Below are 20515 nucleotides of genomic sequence, written 5' to 3'. Positions count from 1 at the left end.
ACACAGGTCACGCAACAAAGCTTTGTGCTCATTTCTTTTATTCTGCCTGTTTTTCTCCAGGGGCCACCTGGACCACCAGGACCTCCAGGACCTCCAGGGGAAAAGGTAAGCCATACAGCTGCGATTGGCTGATATTTATTGTTTGATAAATACCCAAAACACGCTAAGCCTGATTTTGTAGACAAAGTCAGATATATTAGTCCACCGAGTGCATCTTCCCTCTTTTTGTTCTGTTTAGGGTGAGCTCGGGTTACCTGGACCAGCAGGAGTTGACGGGGAGAAGGTAAAGCGACAAAGAGAGTATATTACACCCAGACGCATGCTCCTTATTTTTTTCACTACTTCATATAGTAGTCAGTGGGACGTTTAGCATCATCTGCGTTATTAATCTCTTCTTCATCTCCAGGGACCCGAAGGTGACATGGGTGAGACAGGACCTCCCGGCATGAGAGGAGAGAAAGGCGAGATGGGTCTCTCTGGGCCTACTGTAAGTAGCGACAGTGACTCTATTTCGCTAATAACACAATGGTGACAACTTTAAAAACAGCTGAAAGTTAATCCTGCTCTTTGTGGCTCAGGGTACGGATGGACAGAAAGGAGAAAAAGGCGACTGCAGACTAGATGACAACTTGGTCAGTATGAGTATGAAATACATGAATCCTCTGACGTTCATTACAGATCGCTGCACCTCCAAACAGACAGTTTAAAGGGAAATGTATTGTTATTTATTTGTTATTTGCATGTTTTGAACCATCTGCTTCGTTGCTTTAAAGAACTGAATAATGTTCACACTCATTGATGTAGATTTTACTCTAGTTTTAAGTTCTTCCCAATTGATTTTCATTTTGGAAATGAGTGAGAATAATAATCTAAAGAAGTAAACACATGAAACAGTCTGAAATTCTCTGGTTACTTTGAGGAACGACTATACAATTTGTTATTTGAATTTAGCTGATTATTTCACTTAATTTATATGCTTCTCGTCTTGTTTCCACTTTTTCATTGGTGCTAAAGGTTCAGATGATTTCCCAGCCAGGCCCACCTGGCCCACCAGGCCCACCGGGAGTACCTGGGCACCCTGGATCCATGGTGAGTACCTGCAGCATAACTTTATATCATTTCAGATAAAAACAAGTCCAGTCAGGTCTGTAGTTTGCAAAGACTCACATCACACAATGTCCTACAGGGGCTGCATGGAATGCCTGGTCCTAAGGTAAGCTGGTTTATCTGTATGTGATGGAGGCTGATGGCAGCTGTATGATGCATTGTCTTGTACTCAGTGTGGCTTTGCTGTAATGCAGGGTGAACCAGGAGTGGGGATAAAGGGAGAGAAGGGAGACAGTGGTCCTCCTGGATCCAGAGTAAGTGATAATGGGCTTTATTATTATTCTAACGTGTTGGTCATGGCTCAAGAACTGGACATGATGCAGTGATGAATGTGTGCTTTTACTGCAGGGATCAGATGGCCTCCAAGGTCCACCTGGGTCTCCGGGCTTAGTGGGCCTTCCTGGTGCCAAGGGAGAGAAAGTAAGGACACGACAACCTCCATAAAAGTGTTTAATAGATCTGTTGTTCGTTGCTGGTTTATTCGTTATTTTTTATTTTTTTTAAATCTTTCTCAATGTGTATTTGCAGGGAAGACTAGGAGAGCCTGGACTTGATGTGAGTTTCTTACTAAGAAGAACGATACATGTTGACATTTTTTTATCATAGTAATAAATAAAGTCTAACATATATTGGGTAATAAGTTCCCTTATGGATTTTGGTTTTGTATCCAGGGTTTCCCAGGCCTGAGGGGAGAAAAAGGTGATCGAGGCGAAAAAGGAGACAAGGTAAGTCCAAACAGATCCTCAGTTCTCCTCCAGCTTCTCGCATCTTCCTCCTTCAGTTTTTTAACCTAGCAACAATAATGACTGACTTAAACTGCTTAAAATATTTCCAGTGTATGAATGGGCTGTCTTCATTAGCTGCATGTGATAAGTGTATGAATTTGTTTAACTGTTGTCCTCATCACTCCCAGGGTGACAGAGGAACAGTAGGGAAGAGAGGTCTAAAGGGCCAGAAGGGTGAACAAGGTCCTCCGGGTCTGGACCAGCCTTGTCCTGTGGTATGTCTCTTCCACACATGTACACACAAAGGCTTTGCAGCAATGCTGATTTACTTACTCCCACTTTCCTCTAGCTTTTTAGTTTAAAAACACTTAGCATATATCTTATCTCTGTTTCACCCTTTAACTGCTTTTCTGAACTTGTTCTTCTATGCTTTAAATGTCTAATCGGCTCCTGCTAACAGGGGTGCGATGAGTCTAAAGAGCAGTCTGTGAAGGCAGCGGTTTCTTCTCCTGCAACTCCTCCTCTTCCTCCTTCTGGCCCTGAGGGCCCCTGTCCTCTGGTACAGTATCTTTGCTTCTTTTCCCCACTTCTCTCTGATCACTGTAACTGATGCTGTTATTGACTGTTTAAATGCTTCTTTAAATTTTGGTCTTTTGGAGGGGGGGGGTCCATTTGGTCCCAACTCTGAAACATATACACTGACATTTATCAACACATTGTTCATGTGGGTCTGGCTTAATAATAATAATAATAATAATAATAATAATAAAGAAAGGCGTTCACAGATAATAAACAGCAAAACTGTCTAGGCCCGATCAAGCCAAAAAACGTAGAGCTTGCTATGAATTTGTGAAATATACACACAATGCCAAGTTCCAGAAATGCAGAACTACTTACTATACTTGATTGCAAAGAAGAAAACAGAAGAGGAAAAAGCAGGTGTAATCAAGAAAATAATAGTAATTAATAGTTTCATCAGTATGAAGGATCGTGCAAAATCAGAGCCACAGACAGACATTTGGTAAATGCTGACAACGAGTTACATATGAGACATGGTACAGTTCTGTAGCTGGTTGGCATCATCTAGCATATACACTATATGGCCATGGAAACCCATGGCAGGAAGTTCCTGGTGCACAGTTTCTGTGCTGAAGTTAATGCCAGAGGTTTGGAGCTCTGCACTTACTGAGGAAACTTTTATGTGCTATGCAACACAGCACTCAGTAACTAACTTTATATGGCCTGACACTTTCTGGTCAAGTTGTCATAGTTCCTAAATAATTCCACTTTACAATAATACCATTTATAGATGATGAAGACATTGCATGAACTGACTGCGGCATCCTACTCAGCAAGCTCTTTGCAATGACCAAATATTTCTAAAAGCAGATTGCACGGATAGGTGCATTTTATCACACATCTTTTCAGAGATAAAGAGGTGTGTCCCAGTACTTCTGTCAAGATAGTGCACCTATCCAAAGCGAAGCTAAGTTAACTGGACTGCTGACTGTACCTCTTATTTAACAGATCGACCATCGTGTTATCCAAGTATTTCTCCAAATATCTAAATGTTCATTTTAAACTTGACCAGCTGCTCCTAGAGGTACCGAGATCCAGGAGGAAGCTCAGAGGGGACAGGGCCTTCTCTATTGTGGCTCCAAAATTATGGAATAATTTGCCCATGCACGTTAGAGAGGCCCCTTCACTGTCCACTTTTAAATCACGTCTTAAAACCCACTTTTATTCCTTGGCTTTTAACCTCAGTGAGACTTAGTTTCTCTTTTAATTGAAGTAGTTATTTAATTAATGATTTCACTCTTCTTTTATTTGGTTTTTACTTATATCTCATGTAATTTTATTTTACAGTTCCAATGTACAGCACTTTGTGTCAGCTGTGGTTGTTTTAAAGTGCTTTATAAATAAAGTTGTTGATGATGATGGTGATAATAAAAGTAATGTGGTACTTAGAAATCTGGATTTATTAGAGTAACATATGACTTAAAATCAAAACAAAAGTAAAATTAGATTTTTAATATAACACGGCTGACTGTGAAGGCACACCAACCAACATTAAAATCAGCAGCGTGCAAATTCTTCAGATGCGGGGAAGCATGCATCGCTGGACATTTTCACGCTTTTTTTAACTTCTGTTTTCACCTTGCAGGGACGTGACGGGCTACCCATACCGGGCTGCTGGCACAAAGTGAGTGTTAAAATTTCAAACATGTTTTTTTTTAATCATTTTATTAATTAATGAAATCATTTCCAAATGATTTTGATACAGCAGAGAGCGCTCTGGGGGAATGGCTAACAAAGTCAAAACACATGCGTAGTATTATTCAATTGAATTCATATTTGTTGGCTTATTTGACACAGGAGCATTTTGTAAGTATATTACAGTCTGTGTGCGATTTTGTAATTGCAGAGCATGAATATCTGAATGCAGATTTTAATTCTTCCGCACTAATCAATCTATTTTTTCTTCTTTTGCAGTGATTACTAACCAGCAGCATGGAATCTGTACATATTGATGTGGTATATATTGCAACAGAATACTATGCCAACAACCCCACTCCCTTTTTTTCCTTTTTTATAAAATCCTATTATATAATATATTGAGACTTTGAGAACAAGGACATATTTGGGTCTACAGTATTAAAAAAAAAAAGTTTAAACTCGAGATCCGGTGTTGTTGTTGTGAAAGCAGCCGTGCTTTTGAAGAGACTGACGTGACGTGGCCGTGAGACTCTTAGTTTGGAGGACAGTCCAGATGCCATTGTTGGAGTAGAGGAGTGCCTAACTAACAAAGCCTGCCTTGTTGCCTGATTGTCGTGTGCGCACTCGTCCATTCTCACAGGATGGATGGATGCTTGGAGAGATGGACGTTGTTTCGCGGCGGATGCAAGAGTGTGTTGTCAGTACTCTCTTGTCCTCTCTCTGTTTTTGTTTTGAAAGGAGGAAATGGCAAGGCAGAAGCTCAAACGCAAGCGTCTCTCTCAGCCCTGAAACGGTGTGGGGCCCAGATGGAGTAAGGACACGTAGACACGCAGAAATCACAAGGGGCTGATTTGCTTTTTGCAGCAGAGCCGGCCATGTAATGCCCCTGTGTCAAACCGAACTCTCACATCCTCCGACATGGAATCTCTCCAAGAGGACGCAAACACTGCGTTTCCACATTCACCTCAGAGGGAAAGATGAACCTGCTTCTGATGTTTTGTAAAGGCTTGAGGTTTTCTGAGAGTCAATGATGTCACTGGCACATAAGGAAGGATTTTCTGTGCAGATAGTTTGAACATGTTATGGTGATCTCTTAAATTAATCTTAAGTCAGTAAGTAAGTTTTCACTAATGCATGATCATAACAGTTTTGTATAACATGCTATCAGCTTGTATGACTTGTGGTCCCTCATTGAAACCTCAAAGTGCATCGATTTTTACATACAATAAGCATTTTTTAAATGAACAAGCCACTCAGAAATGTTAGTCCACTTTTTTACGGCTGACGTTTATGATGACTTGTGCCGTTTTGTTTTATTATGGTATATTTTTACCTATCGCCAGTCTCATTTTTGCATTCCTGTGCATTACCATGATTGTGAGATGACTAGGTAGTGAAACTTTAAGGTCAGATTTGAAGGAACCATTAACAGTATTCATGATAAACCAGTGTTTCAGTTGCTTGACAAATGATTGCCAATCTTGATGCGTTTTGACTGATTGTTATAGTTTAGTCACAGAAAGAAAGGAAAAGATGTTTAATTACTGCTGCCAGTCTTTCCTGGACAACAGTAGAAGTCCTTGCTGCTGACTTAAATGTTTGTTGTTTGTTAGATAGCTTTGAATCAATATTAGTCATGGAATGCAGGACTAACGCTCTAAAGAAGAAACCTTTAATCAAACATGCACACAGCAGTTGTTTTGGCGGTAGTTTCTTTTTCATTCAGCAACATCTCAGCACAGTGGTTCTAAAGTCTTTGCAGTCAGATGACTTCAACTAGTTTGTTGTGGTTTTTGTAATACATTTTCCTCAGACTTACTCATTTATTGGTGCTTAAATACTTTTGTGTACTGTTCAAATATAACACAGACACGCACAAATGCACACCTTTTAAAGAACTGTAAAACAAATGGTGAAATGGTAATCTGTGTTGACTTGGACACTATACACAGGACTGATAATGCATAGGATCAATATATGCAAACATATACGTATTAATGGAAAGTGATGATATTTGTAATGCAGTATTACTATTACTCAGTAATGATCTTTTTGAAAGGCAAAATACATTTTCAGGTTAATCATTTTTGGCAATCTACCGGTTACACTGGTTAGTTGTCTTCAGTACTATTAACCCATCACCACAGAGGCTGCTAAACATTTTCAACTAATGCTGTAATATTTCAAATGGATTTTATATTACAACAGTACATTTGTAATGCTGACTTTCTTGTAATTATAAATATCTTAATGTCCTATAACCAGGCTCACGTTATGTTCGAGTATGGTTTAGGCTGCAGATCCAGTAATTAACAAATTTATTAGACTACCTGTCATTAAAAATCATAAATGTTTTAGAAATCTCTTAAAAATGTGTTTAAAAATATATAAAATATATATATAATGTTTGTTTATTAGGCAAATACAAACTGAATTCATGTTTTTTTTTCTATCCAAATTTAACCTGGCACACTGGACTTCTCTAAGAAGTCAGAAATTAACGGAGCATAACGCTAAACCACTAAAACTAATTTTTCTGTACAAGGTATGTAAGATAATCTGGAATCTTAATCCAGAAATACTTACTTTTTATTACTGTTTTTTTTTTTCTGTTTTGGGTACTGGTGGATTAACCAGTACAGAAACATAAGAAAATGATTTTGGTAATGACCAATACTGTTAATTTAGGGCAGCTGTGACATAAACCTGACACCAGGTGGTAGTTTAATAAATTTGTTAAGCAGTCTTCCAACAGAATATTTCCTGTTTAAGCCTCAGATAAGAAGCTGTAACAAACCTCATATCACCTTTTGTTTATTATCATTTTGCATGAAGCCTTTTACATTGTACCTGCAAAGTTGCATCACTTAAAACACAAAACAATTTCTGTATCAGTAGAAAAATATGTTAACTGAAATAACACATACTCAAAAAATGAAAAGACATTAAGCTAAAACGAACTTTCTTTGGGAATCGTGATCAAATGTGTGTTGAGGTTGCAGTTATGTAGAATGGTTTAATACGCAAGTTTAGGTTTTGTTTCATTGGGAAAGCTGGTAGTTATCTGCCACATCACATATGTGTGTTGATTTCTTTCGCAGATTCTATCAGTGTCTTTTTTATGGCTAAATGAGTAAATGGCACCATGTCTGGATAGAGTTTGTTTTAGCAACTCTTTTACCACAGTGTTAGCTTAACTTTGTGAGGATGTTTTTGTTTGCTCTTTTTTGGTTGGGTATTTGGTTGTAAAAGATTTAAGCTATTTTTGTAATTGTCTAAAATGTATAACATAAAATCTGGTAAACTAAACATGTAGATGGAAATAAACCCTCTAGTTCTATGGTTGCTTGTCATTAAATATATCCATGTTATATTGTTCTGGTTTATTCATTTTACATTAAAACTAAGAGGTGCGGCCAAATCTGTGCTATACTTCATGCATTAAATTTAGAATCCTTCTAGTCATTTCTAAGTCCTGAATGATCAGGTAAGGTTAAGATTAGCAGTAAAACTTTCCTTTAAAAAAAATCATATACTTAGAGATGGATTGAGTGACCTTGACTCATCCCTTAATTGTGTTACTATGGCAGCGGTTGCACTGAGCATCTATTTACCATTCTCTTCATCACATGCCACCACTGCATGTCATTGAATTAAATTCTATAGTTTGTTTTCTCCTTATCTCTCTGTGCAACCTTTCTTTTTCTCTTATTTTTAACCCACACAGTAGCTGGTCACTGCAGATAACTGCCCCTCCCTGTGCCTATTTCTGCCAGAAGTGTCTTCCTGTTAAAAGGGAGTTCTTCCTTCCTGCGGTCACCAAATGCTTCCTCATAGGGGATCTTCTGATTGTTGAGGTTTTCTCTCTAATATTTTAGAGCCTCTACCATGCATTACAAAGCTTCTTGAGGAACTGTTGTATATCAAATATAAATAAAATTGTTATTGGAATTGCACTGACTGCACTAAAGAACTAAGTGGCATATCCATGCAGTTTTCTTGTTTTTTAGATCCTCAAATGTATTCTCCAGTTATCAATAAATGAAATAAAAGTTTACATTAGTTAGCAGGAAATTCATTTGCAACAAACAGCTAGAGACAGAAGACGGAAGACCTCTGGATTGGCGGTTCCCATCCTTAAGAATGTTGTGCTCCAACTATAGGGGAATCACACTACTCAGCCTCCCGTGAAAGTCCATGCCAGGGTGCTGGAAAGGAGAGTGTGTCTGCTAGTTGAACCTCAGATACAGGAGGAACAACGCGTTTTTTGTTCCAGTGGCAGAACACTGGACCAGGGCACGCTGGAGAGATTATATCTCTCAGCTGGCCTGGGAATGCCTTGGTGTTCCCCTGGATAACCTGGAGGAAGTAACCGGGGAAAGGGAAGTGTAGGCTTCTCTGCTTAGGCTGCTGTCCTCATGACCCAGCCCTGGATAAGTGAAAGAAAATAGATGGCTGGGTGGATACACAAACACCTAGAGACAGAAGATTAAAGGAATAATATTAGAAAATGTTAAGTTTAATTTGTCATTTTATACATATTTGGACAGAGGAGCAAAAATGTACACAGTAGGAATCTTGAAGAACAATTAAATGGATTAATTCTATCATCCTACCAGCAGCGGCTGTATGCATGCGGACAGCACTGATAAATGACAACACATCCAAGCTATATATATATATATATATATATATATATGAAGGGGTGCAACAATACTCATATCGGTATTGAACCGTTTGATACAGTCCTTTCGGTTCGGTACGCATATGTATCGAACAATACAAATTTTTTTATTTATTTCATCAACTTTTCTTCTGATGATGCTTTCTGTGTTGAGCGCTCAGTGGATCTGCGTTCGACTACTCCGCCTACTACTCCGCCTAGGCTGCATTGTCGAGTGCAGATCCACTGAGCGCAGCGCAAGCTAGCAAGTAGCAAGACAGAAGCTAAGCTCGTTGCAACATGGCAACTGCCTCAACGCTACCCGAAATTGAACCTCCCCCACCCTCATTCAGATCTGGCGTTTGGAACTATCTCGGTTTTCATGTGAAGCATGACCCTGATGGTAAGCGAGTCATGGACAAAAGTAATGTGCCATGCAATGCTCAATTGGTGGGAACTAGTGCGTTAGCGCAGTTAGCTCGTTAACGAGTTGATGCAGTCCAGCCCCATGCGCGGGGCGATCCGCGGTAACTCGTTAACGGAGATTTGCCACGTTATGGCGTTAATGTCATTTTAACGAGATTAACGCTGACAGCGCTAGTGGGAACACAACTAATATGACTGCACATTTACTCTGACATTATCCTAGTGCAAAGACAAGTGGAAGCAGACAAAAACAACAAGCAGGCATGCTACAAACTTTACCCGAGTCATTTAAACAGCCGTTAGCACATGATTCACCTTATGGGGACCTGATATGTTTAATATGCTGCTGAGAATATAGCCCAGAAGAAGCGTATAGTATAGCTTTTATTTTGGAAAGAGCCATTTCTCTGTAATAAACTCTGTTTTCCAAAGATGAGTGATTTCTCGATCAGATAGATTTATTTATTTTTTATTATTTTGTTGTTTCAGCAACATTAAATTTAAAAACTGTACTTTTGAGTTAAAATATATATTTATAATTTTAATAAATGACAAATTAAAAAGGCATCAACATTTTTCGATCAAAAAAATATCGAACCGTGACACCAAAGTATCAAACCGAACCGTGAATTTTGTGTATCCTTGCACCCCTAATATATATATATATATATATATATATATATATATATATATATATATATATATAATCATTTCAAATTGGCTCATGTTTATTAGTACACACAAAACACAACTTTGTTTTTCATGTATTTGGTCACGTGCCTATGCAGAAGGACTTTGAGGATGTGAAAATCAGTAGGATTCATTGTTTTGGACCCAATGATATTTGTATTAGATTTTACCAAAAGCTTGAAAGTCTACAAAATAAATGGAACAGAATAGAAATACTAAAAGGGAGTCTAAGATCTGTGCAAACATTTTTTACGTTGTCACAGGTCTTAGTCTTGTTTAAAGTGGATTTACTTTTGAGGCATTACAAAAGTCATAGTCAACAGATATTGGGTTTACAATTCATTGGCTAAAGAGCCAAGACAAAAAATGAGAGAGACACAACCAAAGATTTTCAGTTTGTTAACCAAATGAACCTTAAACAGTAATTAACTTGTAATGAGGTGGGATAGTTTTTGTCTGATTGAATGTTAGCTGTAAGCAAGACAGAAGGCCATCACTGTCCATCCATCCATTTGCTTCCGCTTATCCTTTTCGGGGTCGCGGGGGGCACTGGGGCCTATCCCAGCTGTCATAGGGCGAGAGGCGGGGTACACCATGGACAGGTCGCCAGTCTGTCGCAGGGCTAACACACAGAGACAGACAACCAGTCGCACTCACATTCACTCCCGCATTCCCACCTATGGGCAATTTAGATTGTTCAATTAACCTATCCCCATAAAGTGCATGTCTTTGGACTGTGGGAGGAAGCCGGAGTACCCGGGGAGAACCCACGCAAACACGGGGAGAACATGCGAACTCCACACAGAAAGACCCCAGCCTGATGGTAGAATTAAACTCAAGACCTTCTTGCTGTGAGGCAACAGTGCTAACCACCGTGCCACTGTGCTGCCCCACTGTTAACAACTATATTTACACATAAAGAAGTTAGCATTAACCACAACAGAAACACTGTCACCTAAACAAAACCGACCAAAACTTTAAGCATGGAAAGATGTGACATTGTTATTTCCATGTTAAATGTTATGTTAAATTGTTATTTCTATGTCAGATCATCTAAGACTACGATTATTTCGCTGTAATGGAGCTGAACTATTAGATCATTCGTTGTGATTACACCAATGTTTACATATGGTACACTTCACTGATTACTGAGCTCTTGCTGTCTACACTCTTTGACAGCAGGCACTTTGATATGAAATTTGAGTATCAAAGAAGTGTTTCTGAGGAGCTCTGTCTTTTGGTAAAATAAACAGTTAAAAAAAAACCCCATCTTGGATTAGGTCTGTCATGAGCATCTGACATATACACAATCACTCAGGATTAAATACCCGCGCCTGTGACAAAGCATTTCGCCCCTAGAGGGTGCTATAATTAAAAGCAAAGCTTCGCACACGTCTGAACAATTATATTAAAAAAAAAAAACCCTCAACGGGTGTAAAAAAAGAAAAAAATTCTGAATGACAATATAAAGTGAAGAAGAAAAATACAGATTAGAATCCAGATCAAAATAAAATAATCCATAATTCAATCACTGAAGTGGAAGAATTCACACACACTGTATACAAAAAGAATGAATTCTGCTGCTCATAGTTTCATACCATGAAAAATATACAACACAGACCTGGCTAATACAAAAACTAAACTAAAAAGAGTTAATTGTTGTGAAAAAAAAATGTTTGTTTTTATTTGAATACCTGTAGCGATTTTCCTAAACCTTGCATCTGGCATATGTCCTCCATACAAGAAGAGACTAAAACTAACACTTAATCTATTAAAAACTAAACTAAACATTTGGAAGCAATAAAAAAACTGAAACTAAACTGAATTAAAAACAATACGTCAATATGAAATAAAAATGAAAACTAATTAGGAAATACATAACTATATTAAGTATTGAAAGCATTTAGAGCCAGGCAACAATTCCTTTTCTTTGTCTTCTTCTTCTTCTTCTTCTTTGATGAGCAATAAAATAGGTTGTACGTAAATACAAGTATTAGACGTTACATGAATTAAGCTCAATTTCTATTTGGGTAGAAAGCATTAACAAAAATGACTATAACTGCGTTTTGTGTTTTATTTATTTATTTATTTATTATTATTATTATTATTATTATTATTATTATTATTATTATTATTATTATGAAAAACGTACCTTGATACATTTTTATGATTGTTGTTTTACATGTTTGTTTGTTTGTTTTCGGGGCTTTTTGAGGACCATTTTTTATCAAAACTTTTACTAAATATGACGTACAAAGAGAGCATGAATTTAACATAATCTGTAGCACATACTTGAGGTAGTAATAGAGGTTTTCTTTTCGCTTCTTTTTACACACGTCGCTGTGTAATGGGCTGAAGTTCACATATCCCAGAATCCTCCGCGGGCCTCTCACCCCCTCTTAGTTTTTGCATCCGGGTCTGAACTTCCTTTTCCTCTGTGCCTAGATGCGATGAGGACCTAGGTTTTCCCGGACCTCTGAAAAATCCGAATCCATCCTTGCAAAAGGCACCACCGAACCTCGCCAAAATGACCGAGCAGATGACAGTGAGGGGGACCCTGAAGGGGCACAGTGGATGGGTCACCCAGATCGCCACTACGCCCCAGTACCCCGATATGATCCTGTCGGCGTCCCGAGGTGAGGCTTCCCCCGCCGGTTGCGCCAACATGGCTCAGATAGCATTATTAAGCTAGCTGCTGCCGCTGTAATGTGAGGCAGATACTTAAACTGATGTGTAAGGAGCAGATAAAACATGAGTAACCACGTAATATTAGATAAAGAGGACTCAAACTTTTACATAAAAAAGGTCCTAACTAGCTGGAAAGAAGCAGGTTAGCTAAGCTCGCTAGCGCTAGCTGTCGTCATCTGTAACAGACCCGTTGATGTCCATAATTGTTAGGAGGGTTATAGCACGTTTAGTTACCTGAATAAATGTAATTATTTAGCAACGAAACCCTCCTAACCTTCGTAGACTGAGCCCGTGGATCCGAAGTGTAACAGGTGTGCATGTAGTGCTAGCAATAGATGCATGCTGATGCTTAAATTATTCGTTTCCTGAATGAATATTGGACGTTGAGACATGAAAACGTGTTGCTTTTTTTCAGACAAGTCCATCATCATGTGGAAACTGACCCGTGATGAAACCAACTACGGTATCCCCCAGCGCTCCCTGAAGGGTCACTCTCACTTTGTGAGTGATGTTGTGATCTCCTCTGATGGACAGTTTGCCCTGTCCGGAGCCTGGGACGGGACCCTCCGCCTGTGGGATCTCACCACGTAAGTGCAGGGAGTCTTAACCCCTGGGCAGATGTGTAGAAGTACAGGTGAAAAGCCAAGTCTTCTAAATGACATTTGATTTTTAAGAATCACTTGAGTTTGAAGAGGCCTAGTGCTAGTTTCTCAGATCTGTTATATGCCAAAAATAGTCTTACAAATGAAGTGTTTTCTTAGTTTCAGAATATCAAATTGTTCTCTATACCATCAGTAGATGAGATATGATACCAACAAAGCCTAAGTTGTCTAGATCAGGTCACACTGACTTTTCAGCAGTCTGATCGGCCTCACGCAGACAGAACCACCACAAAGGTAATGGGGTGAAGGTCTGTACTCAGACAGGCACAGGTTCTGTCAAACCCATCACCTACCCACTACCCTTAGTATGAGCTCAGAAAATCACACATCCATCAGCTGCTGTTACTGTATTTGCACACTGTGCTCACAAAATCAAGGGGAAATGGAAGTTTGAACATAATTTAGCTGATTTTTGTTACTGTGTGGGAGCAAAGTCAGAAAACATTGCCCTTAATCTGTGAAGCAGATTAAGGGCAAGTAGTATGGAAGAAACTGTAAGTGTAGCTGCATTCTTTGGTGATTTCACAGACTACTTGTGAACCCAAACCACATAGTTTGTCCTTTTCTTCACCTCTGGCTGTTGTGTTTTCCTTGATGATTTTTTTTTTTTTTTCTTCATTTCTTTTATCACTGAAAACTCAGTCGAGCACCAACATTGGTGTTTCTTGAATGGCCTCAAATAGCTGGCTTTTATGTGTGCACACCATTTCACTGCCTAAGATCTATGCTGAAAACAGTGATGGTAGTAAATGTGCAGATGGTCCAGTTTTGCTGGATTGTGCATCCACAGCTTTAAAATCTCGAGTTGTACTTTTTATTTTTTTATTTATTTTTTTTCACTGTCAGTGTTCGCATTGTAAAACAAAGACACAAGAAAAAGTGGTGTAGTAATTTTTTTTTCTGGCTCTTAAATTAATGTCTAGGCCTTGGACTCGTCAGTAGTATTTGGATGCAGTGGCAGCAGGCATGCATTGATTGGCTATGCCAAGATGTACAGTAATTTAGTTGATCTGAAATGCCTGCATATTTTTCTTCCTAGTGGTCTCACCACCCGGCGATTTGTTGGACACACAAAGGATGTTTTGAGCGTGGCTTTCTCTGCTGATAACCGCCAGATCGTGTCTGGCTCCCGGGACAAGACCATCAAGCTGTGGAACACTCTTGGAGTCTGCAAGTACACCATCCAGGTGAACTTCCATCTAATCCTCTCCTACAGCTATCAGCCACTTCTTAATGCCTTAATCTTATTTTGAATGAGACACTTAACACAGTTAAAAATGCTAGCTTTAATGTAAAGCAACTAGATGGCACTTTATTGTTGACATCTACATTTTCCCCACCTTGTTTGCCTGATTGTGATAAAATGATCTGGCAGATAATAAAACGTTGTTATATGGTTTGTCTGCTCGATGATTATTACAAATTTTGCATGTATTACCTGATCTCGTTGATGAGAACTATTGATGAGGGCACAAACCAAATAGCATCACGTGATGTTTTTAATGCCAGCATAACTCATAATCTGGCTTTGAGAATTCACAAAGCTCTTTATTTTGCAGGATGAGGGCCACACTGAGTGGGTGTCTTGTGTTCGCTTCTCCCCCAACAGCAGCAACCCCATCATCGTCTCCTGTGGCTGGGACAAGATGGTTAAGGTATGTTACCTTTGTGGAAACTTGGTGTTGTGTGGTTTGCTCAGTGATTTAAAAACTTTTCGCATGGCTTAACTGAACTCAGTGATGAGAATTGTTTATGAGAGCAAAGCTCAAATAGGCTGACATGATGGCACTTATAACAGTGCAGGCCTAACATAGTGTGCCCCTTGCTCATAGGTGTGGAACCTGGCCAACTGCAAGCTGAAGACCAACCACATTGGTCACACTGGCTACTTGAACACAGTGACCGTGTCTCCTGATGGCTCCCTGTGTGCATCTGGTGGAAAGGTAAGGCAGAGTTTAACTGAATGTCTTTTTTTTTTTATATATATATCATTTTTATTCCACTTAATAGGAGTAAATTGCAGGTTTCAACAATGATGTATTCTTTACATGCATCTGTTTTAATATTGATGACACCAGAGGCTGTTACTGAGTGATTCCTGCACCTTAAAAAGATCATCATTAGTGCTGAAGATTTTTAAAAGTGACTATTTGCTTTAAATGTTACACAAAGATGTTTGAACTGAAGGATGTCTTTTGTCTTCCACATTAGGATGGCCAGGCCATGCTGTGGGACCTGAATGAAGGCAAGCACCTCTACACCCTGGACAGCGGTGATGTGATCAACGCCCTTTGCTTCAGCCCCAACCGTTACTGGCTCTGTGCTGCCACTGGACCCAGCATTAAGATCTGGGTAAGGCTTCACACTCTGGTATCAGTCTGTGTGTTAAAAATTAAAGTTGTAAAGGGCAGTGATGTAACCTAACATGCCAGCTGTATTCTATGATGAAAACCAGAGGCTGTTTCTGAGCTCTAACCTCGTTTGTTAGTTTAATGATAAATTTTGGTGCTCAGCTTCAGTCACTGTTTTATACCTGTTAGTGATCGCACCACCTCTTGGTTCTTCTTTTCATGTAGGATCTGGAGGGCAAGATCATTGTGGACGAGCTGAGACAGGAAGTGATCAGCACAAACAGCAAGGCCGAACCCCCACAGTGTACTTCCCTGGCATGGTCTGCTGATGGACAGGTAAGAAAAACATATATTAAGCATGTCTCACTGTCAGAAGAGGTGCTTTTAGTGTTTTACCCCCAGTGATTATTCCCATTCACTTTTACCTCTGATGTCTACTGGTGACAGTCCTGCAAATATGAGGGGCACTAAAAACAGTTATCTGAATATGATCGGACTATAAAACGGCAGAAATTGATGAGCGTTGACTTTGTGTTCTCGTTTTTTTACAGACCCTGTTTGCTGGCTACACTGACAACCTGATCAGAGTGTGGCAGGTCACCATTGGAACTCGATAAGAAATCCTCGTTGAAGCAACTTTAAATAAAAGACTGTTTGGAAAGAATGTGTCCCGTCTTGCTCTGAACATTGTATAATATTGGTGGTTCTCATATAAGTTGGTTAAAGTAAAATTTATTCATATAGCACATTTAAAACAACTGTTGATCAAAGGGCTGTACATTTAAGATGATCAAAAGAGATAAAATTGACAAAATTTAAGAAAAGGAGCATAAAATGAGAAAATTTGAGTAAAATAAAAATAAAACAAAATAGAATTCATTCTGGTTTAAAAGCCAAGGAATAAAAGTGGGTTTTTAAACTGGTTATGAAAGTGTCTAATGTTGGGGAGGTCCTGATGTGAAGAGGGAGTTTGTTGCACATTTCAGGAGCAATCACAGCAAAGGCCAATCTCCTCTGTGCTTTAATCTGGACATTGGGACAGCTAGGAGCATTTGGTCCCCAGACCTCAATGATCTTGAAGGAATTTACTAGTTGAAAAGATCAAAAAGGTACGAGGGTGCTGACCTGTGCAATCCCTTGAAAAGTTAATAGTATTACTCTGATTTAAGAAGGAAAAATGAGATCTAGTATAATATTTAAGCACAAGTTTGTGGATCTCAGATCTTGTACCTTTTACTCAATTGTCTGATATCTTTAGTTAATGGTTACTTTTCAGATCATGTTACAGATGCTCCCTGAATGATAAAAGCCTCTTATCTCTATATCTGTTTTATGAATAAGATTTCAAATATATGAAGGGTCCGGTCTACTGTTCCTACTCCCTGAGTCAAGAGAGAGAAGCAGGTCACAGCAGCAATGCTACAGAGTATGAAGGTTTGATGTGATCTATATACAAAGAGGCTCAACTTTAAATATGTGCAGTAAAAGTCCTCAAATAGTCAATTAAATGGCCTTTGTAAAGCATTAATGTCTACTTTAGTAATATTTAAGTGTTGCTTTAAAGTATTTTCACTGTCATCCTGGTAGTTCAACCAGGGTGGTAAGGTGCCCCCTTATACTGTGTACCCCAATGTGACAGTCCTCCATATTTAAATTACTTTGTTTTGAAAAATCTTTGCGAGTCACGAAAACAAGTCTGATTATCAGATCTGCTGCTGGAATAACACTGTTAATAGTTATTGCCACGCAAAAAGGGGGCATGCAAATACAGCTATCCACGAAAAGGTTTCTTCACTGAGCTATAACATAATCTCCCACATCATGTTTATTGTGATTCTTACTATACCCTGAGATTTTATGTAACTAAACAGATTTAAGAGAAGCTGATACTTTTTTGACGAAGGGGGACAAATATTTATTGAACCTTTGAATTCGCGAGTTTGTACATCGTAAGAATTGTCCTGCATGCGGTGCCGTACACGTGTATCCTAGCAACAGAGACATACACATCCAGAAGGTGGGTCAGTGGTTTAATTGAACGAATAATCGCAGTTTGGCTTTTAAAAAAGCATTTTTATAATGAGGCTACTCAAACTCTTCATTGCCAGCTGTTATTAATATTAAGTAAATTCATATCATAAAGATAATTGTTACAACCGTTTGTCTGATTTAATGTTAGCGAGCGAGAGGAGATGGATGAAAGTTCACCTCTTCGTATTTATGTGGAAAGAACACTGGCCATTATTAAACCAGATGCCATCGACAAAGCTGCGGAGATAGAGAATATTATCCTCAAGTCGGGCTTCATCATCCTGCAGGTATGTTAAAGTTTCTTACGTTGGTAACTTACAAGATGAGAACTGTGGGGTGCACTTTGTTGTGTCAGGGACGAGGCTATCCAGCTGAGGATTTTTGAGGAAATAATTTATCTATTTTCTATTATAAGAAGTGTGATATCTTCGTTCATATAAATGCCCCTTTTAAAAGTAATAGATTGTCTTCCTTTGCAGATATCAGTAGCGCAAAGGTTTTCCACTAGAGGGCGTTAATATCCAATGCAATTCAATTTTATATAGCGTCAAATCTCAACAGCAGTAACCTCAAGGTGTTTTATTCTGTATGGTAAAGACTCTACAATCAAACGTCCTTCTTTGAGCAAGCATTTGGCAACAGTGGGAGGGAAAACTACCTTTTAACAGGAAGAAACCTCTAGCAGAATCAGACTCAGGCAGGGGTAGACATCTGATGCAACTGGGTTGGGGTGATAGGAGGAAGACAATAACTTAACAACAATAATAACAAACAATAGTTGATAATACAATCACTGGGCACTTTATTTCTAGTAAACCTGGATCCCCTTTTCCCTCAGAACCACCTGAATGTTTCATAGCATGGTTGTTGGAAACATTCCAGTTTGAGATGTTTTTAGCTTTGTGACATGGCACGTTGTCATGCTGGAAGCAGCCATCAGAAGATGGGTATATTGTGTCATAAATCGATCGTACATCTGGTACCTAAAGTGTGTCAAGAAAATGTACCCCACACTATTACACCACCACCATCCTGAACCATAGATACAAAGCAGGATGGATCCATGCTTTCGTGTTGTTTATGCCAAATTATGATGCTCACTTTATACTTCAGAAGATCTATGACTATGCATACATGCCTAAATGCATTGAGCTGCTGTGAAGTGATTGGCTGATTAAATATTTGCATTTACAAGCAGTTGAACAGGTGTACCTAATGAAGTGACTAGTGAGAGTATGTGACAGGACAAACCATTTTGGCACATGGTAAAATCAATTGAAGTATGCATATGCAAATAGCAAATAGCCTCAGAATACCAGCCTGCAGAAATTAATCTGATCTATCTGATGTGGTTAGAGATAAATCATGACTGTGTTCACCACCATATGTGCTTTCTCTGCCATATCCAATATTTAATCCCTGCATTAGAAGCGGAAGCTGCTGCTAAGTCCAGAGCAATGCAGTGATTTCTACGCAGAGGAGTATGGAAAGCATTTCTTCCCCAGCTTGACGGCCTTCATGAGCTCTGGCCCCATCGTTGCCTTGATGCTAGCATGCAACAATGCTATCGCCCACTGGAAGTCCATCATAGGACCTGTCAACAGTGCCAAGGCCAGAGAAACCCATCCAGAGTGGTCAGTGTCATCCCTTGGGATAATGAAAAGTGGGGTGTAATTAGATTTTGAATAGAATAGAAGAAAATCAAAGGCTGACATTATTACACAATATATACTGTGCAGCATGCTCACACTTTGGTGTAAAAGCACTTGAATATTTCTCTGCAAACCTGCCCCATCCTTGGACTCAGACAAATGAATAACAGTAATAATGTGTATTATTTACATGGCATTTTTTAATATAAATTTGACTTGTATATAACTTACAGTGTTTGATTGTTATTCTGGATATCAGCCTCAGAATTTTAGTTCACCGTGTCCTTTGACTGACCCATCATCAAGGCTTGGTATATTACTTTTATCAAAGGTCTGGGTTAAAGGTCAGCTCTGTTAAAACTCATACGCAGATGTACAAAAAAAGAATGCTGTACTTTTCTTCAGCCTTAGAGCAAAATATGGCACTTCTGAGCTACAAAATGCCCTTCATGGGAGCGATTCATTTCAAGCAGCTGTAAGGGAGATCAAATTCATGTTCCCAAACTGTAAGTAATTTGCACACCCACACATAATCTTCTATACATAGAGATCTTGTGCATATGCAAGTGTTTTGAATGCTTTTCATTCTTTGACCTATGTGGTTTTTTATGCAGCTATAATTGAACCCTTACCCTCAAGAGAAGAAAATGAAGAATACCTGAGCAGGTATATAAACCCAGTTCTGCTACGCGGGCTCACTGAGCTCTGCATGAACAAGCCACTCAACCCCATTGTAAGTATTAGAAGCTACACGTGTTCACTCATTAGCCAGCTGTTTAGAGCTTTGTGAGCATAGGGATTGGTATCTTGTATGTTTGCTCCTGATAGATTTGGCTTGCAGACTGGCTCATCCAAAACAACCCAGACCAACCTCAAATATGTGAAGCAGTCGCTGTGGAAGAGGACCAATGAGAGGCAAACAGTGGGGGAAAAGGAGCCACGAGCACAGAGTTTAATGTCTTTCTTTTTGACTGAGAAATGAATCTGTTCAACGCTACAATGAAATAAATCATATTTTCAGTCGTAAGCATCTGTTTGCTTTCTGGCATAAATCAGCAATAGACTGGTGATCTGACTAGGTTGTACTTCACCTCTTACCTAAGCCCCAGAATTTGGGTTAGGAAAATGGATGGATGAAAGTTAAAAGTCTTCTTATCACTTAAATATAGACACAACTTCTTAACCTTTAACTAAATACATCAAAAATGGCTGTGGCTCAGGAGGTAGAGTTGGTTATTTGCTCATTAAAGGCAAACAAAAGTGTTTAGGCATAGAAAAAGTGTTTGGTTGAATTAAGCTTTCA

The 20515-nt window shown here is 39.0% G+C and overlaps 3 protein-coding genes across 3 annotated transcripts in view; all 3 read left to right on the top strand.

Annotated features, from left to right (window-relative positions):
• Positions 1–7420, top strand: part of LOC102778355 (uncharacterized) — a 130634-nt gene extending 123214 nt beyond the window's left edge. Inside the window, exons 18-30 of the mRNA XM_087849225.1 lie at positions 61–105; positions 239–283; positions 407–487; positions 579–632; positions 1015–1089; positions 1187–1213; positions 1302–1361; positions 1456–1527; positions 1636–1662; positions 1779–1832; positions 2021–2107; positions 3997–4035; positions 4788–7420. Coding sequence (XP_087705351.1) covers positions 61–105; positions 239–283; positions 407–487; positions 579–632; positions 1015–1089; positions 1187–1213; positions 1302–1361; positions 1456–1527; positions 1636–1662; positions 1779–1832; positions 2021–2107; positions 3997–4035; positions 4788–4838 — 717 coding nt within the window. The 3' untranslated portion in view covers positions 4839–7420. The remainder of the gene's footprint in view (positions 1–60; positions 106–238; positions 284–406; positions 488–578; positions 633–1014; positions 1090–1186; positions 1214–1301; positions 1362–1455; positions 1528–1635; positions 1663–1778; positions 1833–2020; positions 2108–3996; positions 4036–4787) is intronic.
• Positions 7421–12239: 4819 nt separating this feature from the next.
• rack1 (receptor for activated C kinase 1) lies at positions 12240–16193 on the top strand. The gene is made up of 8 exons (XM_006781491.3): positions 12240–12464; positions 12932–13103; positions 14218–14365; positions 14738–14833; positions 15011–15121; positions 15390–15530; positions 15755–15865; positions 16081–16193. The coding sequence occupies exons 1-8, from the start codon at positions 12356–12358 to the stop codon at positions 16144–16146; spliced, it is 954 nt and encodes a 317-aa protein (XP_006781554.1). The 5' UTR covers positions 12240–12355; the 3' UTR covers positions 16147–16193.
• A 1309-nt stretch (positions 16194–17502) lies between these two features.
• Positions 17503–20239, top strand: nme5 (NME/NM23 family member 5). Its single transcript, XM_006781492.3, has 6 exons — positions 17503–17546; positions 17709–17847; positions 18989–19194; positions 19618–19718; positions 19827–19945; positions 20041–20239. Exons 2-6 carry the CDS (start codon positions 17722–17724, stop codon positions 20122–20124), a joined length of 636 nt encoding a protein of 211 aa, XP_006781555.1. The 5' UTR covers positions 17503–17546; positions 17709–17721; the 3' UTR covers positions 20125–20239.
• Positions 20240–20515: the final 276 nt, after the last annotated feature.

Source organism: Neolamprologus brichardi, chromosome 2 (assembly GCF_056152115.1).
Source record: "Neolamprologus brichardi isolate AB-2024 chromosome 2, ASM5615211v1, whole genome shotgun sequence".
NCBI lineage: Eukaryota > Metazoa > Chordata > Actinopteri > Cichliformes > Cichlidae > Neolamprologus > Neolamprologus brichardi.
This window is presented reverse-complemented; position numbering and strand designations above follow the sequence as displayed.

Coding starts and splice junctions, on each gene's coding strand:
- nme5 (XM_006781492.3), top strand. CDS start 17,722: ATGGATGAAAGTTCACCTCTTCGTATTTATGTGGAAAGAACACTGGCC. Junction 19,195..19,617: donor AGAGAAACCCATCCAGAGTG/GTCAGTGTCATC, acceptor ACTTTTCTTCAG/CCTTAGAGCAAAATATGGCA. Junction 19,946..20,040: donor ACAAGCCACTCAACCCCATT/GTAAGTATTAGA, acceptor TGCTCCTGATAG/ATTTGGCTTGCAGACTGGCT.
- rack1 (XM_006781491.3), top strand. CDS start 12,356: ATGACCGAGCAGATGACAGTGAGGGGGACCCTGAAGGGGCACAGTGGA. Junction 14,366..14,737: donor TCTGCAAGTACACCATCCAG/GTGAACTTCCAT, acceptor TTTATTTTGCAG/GATGAGGGCCACACTGAGTG. Junction 14,834..15,010: donor GCTGGGACAAGATGGTTAAG/GTATGTTACCTT, acceptor CCTTGCTCATAG/GTGTGGAACCTGGCCAACTG.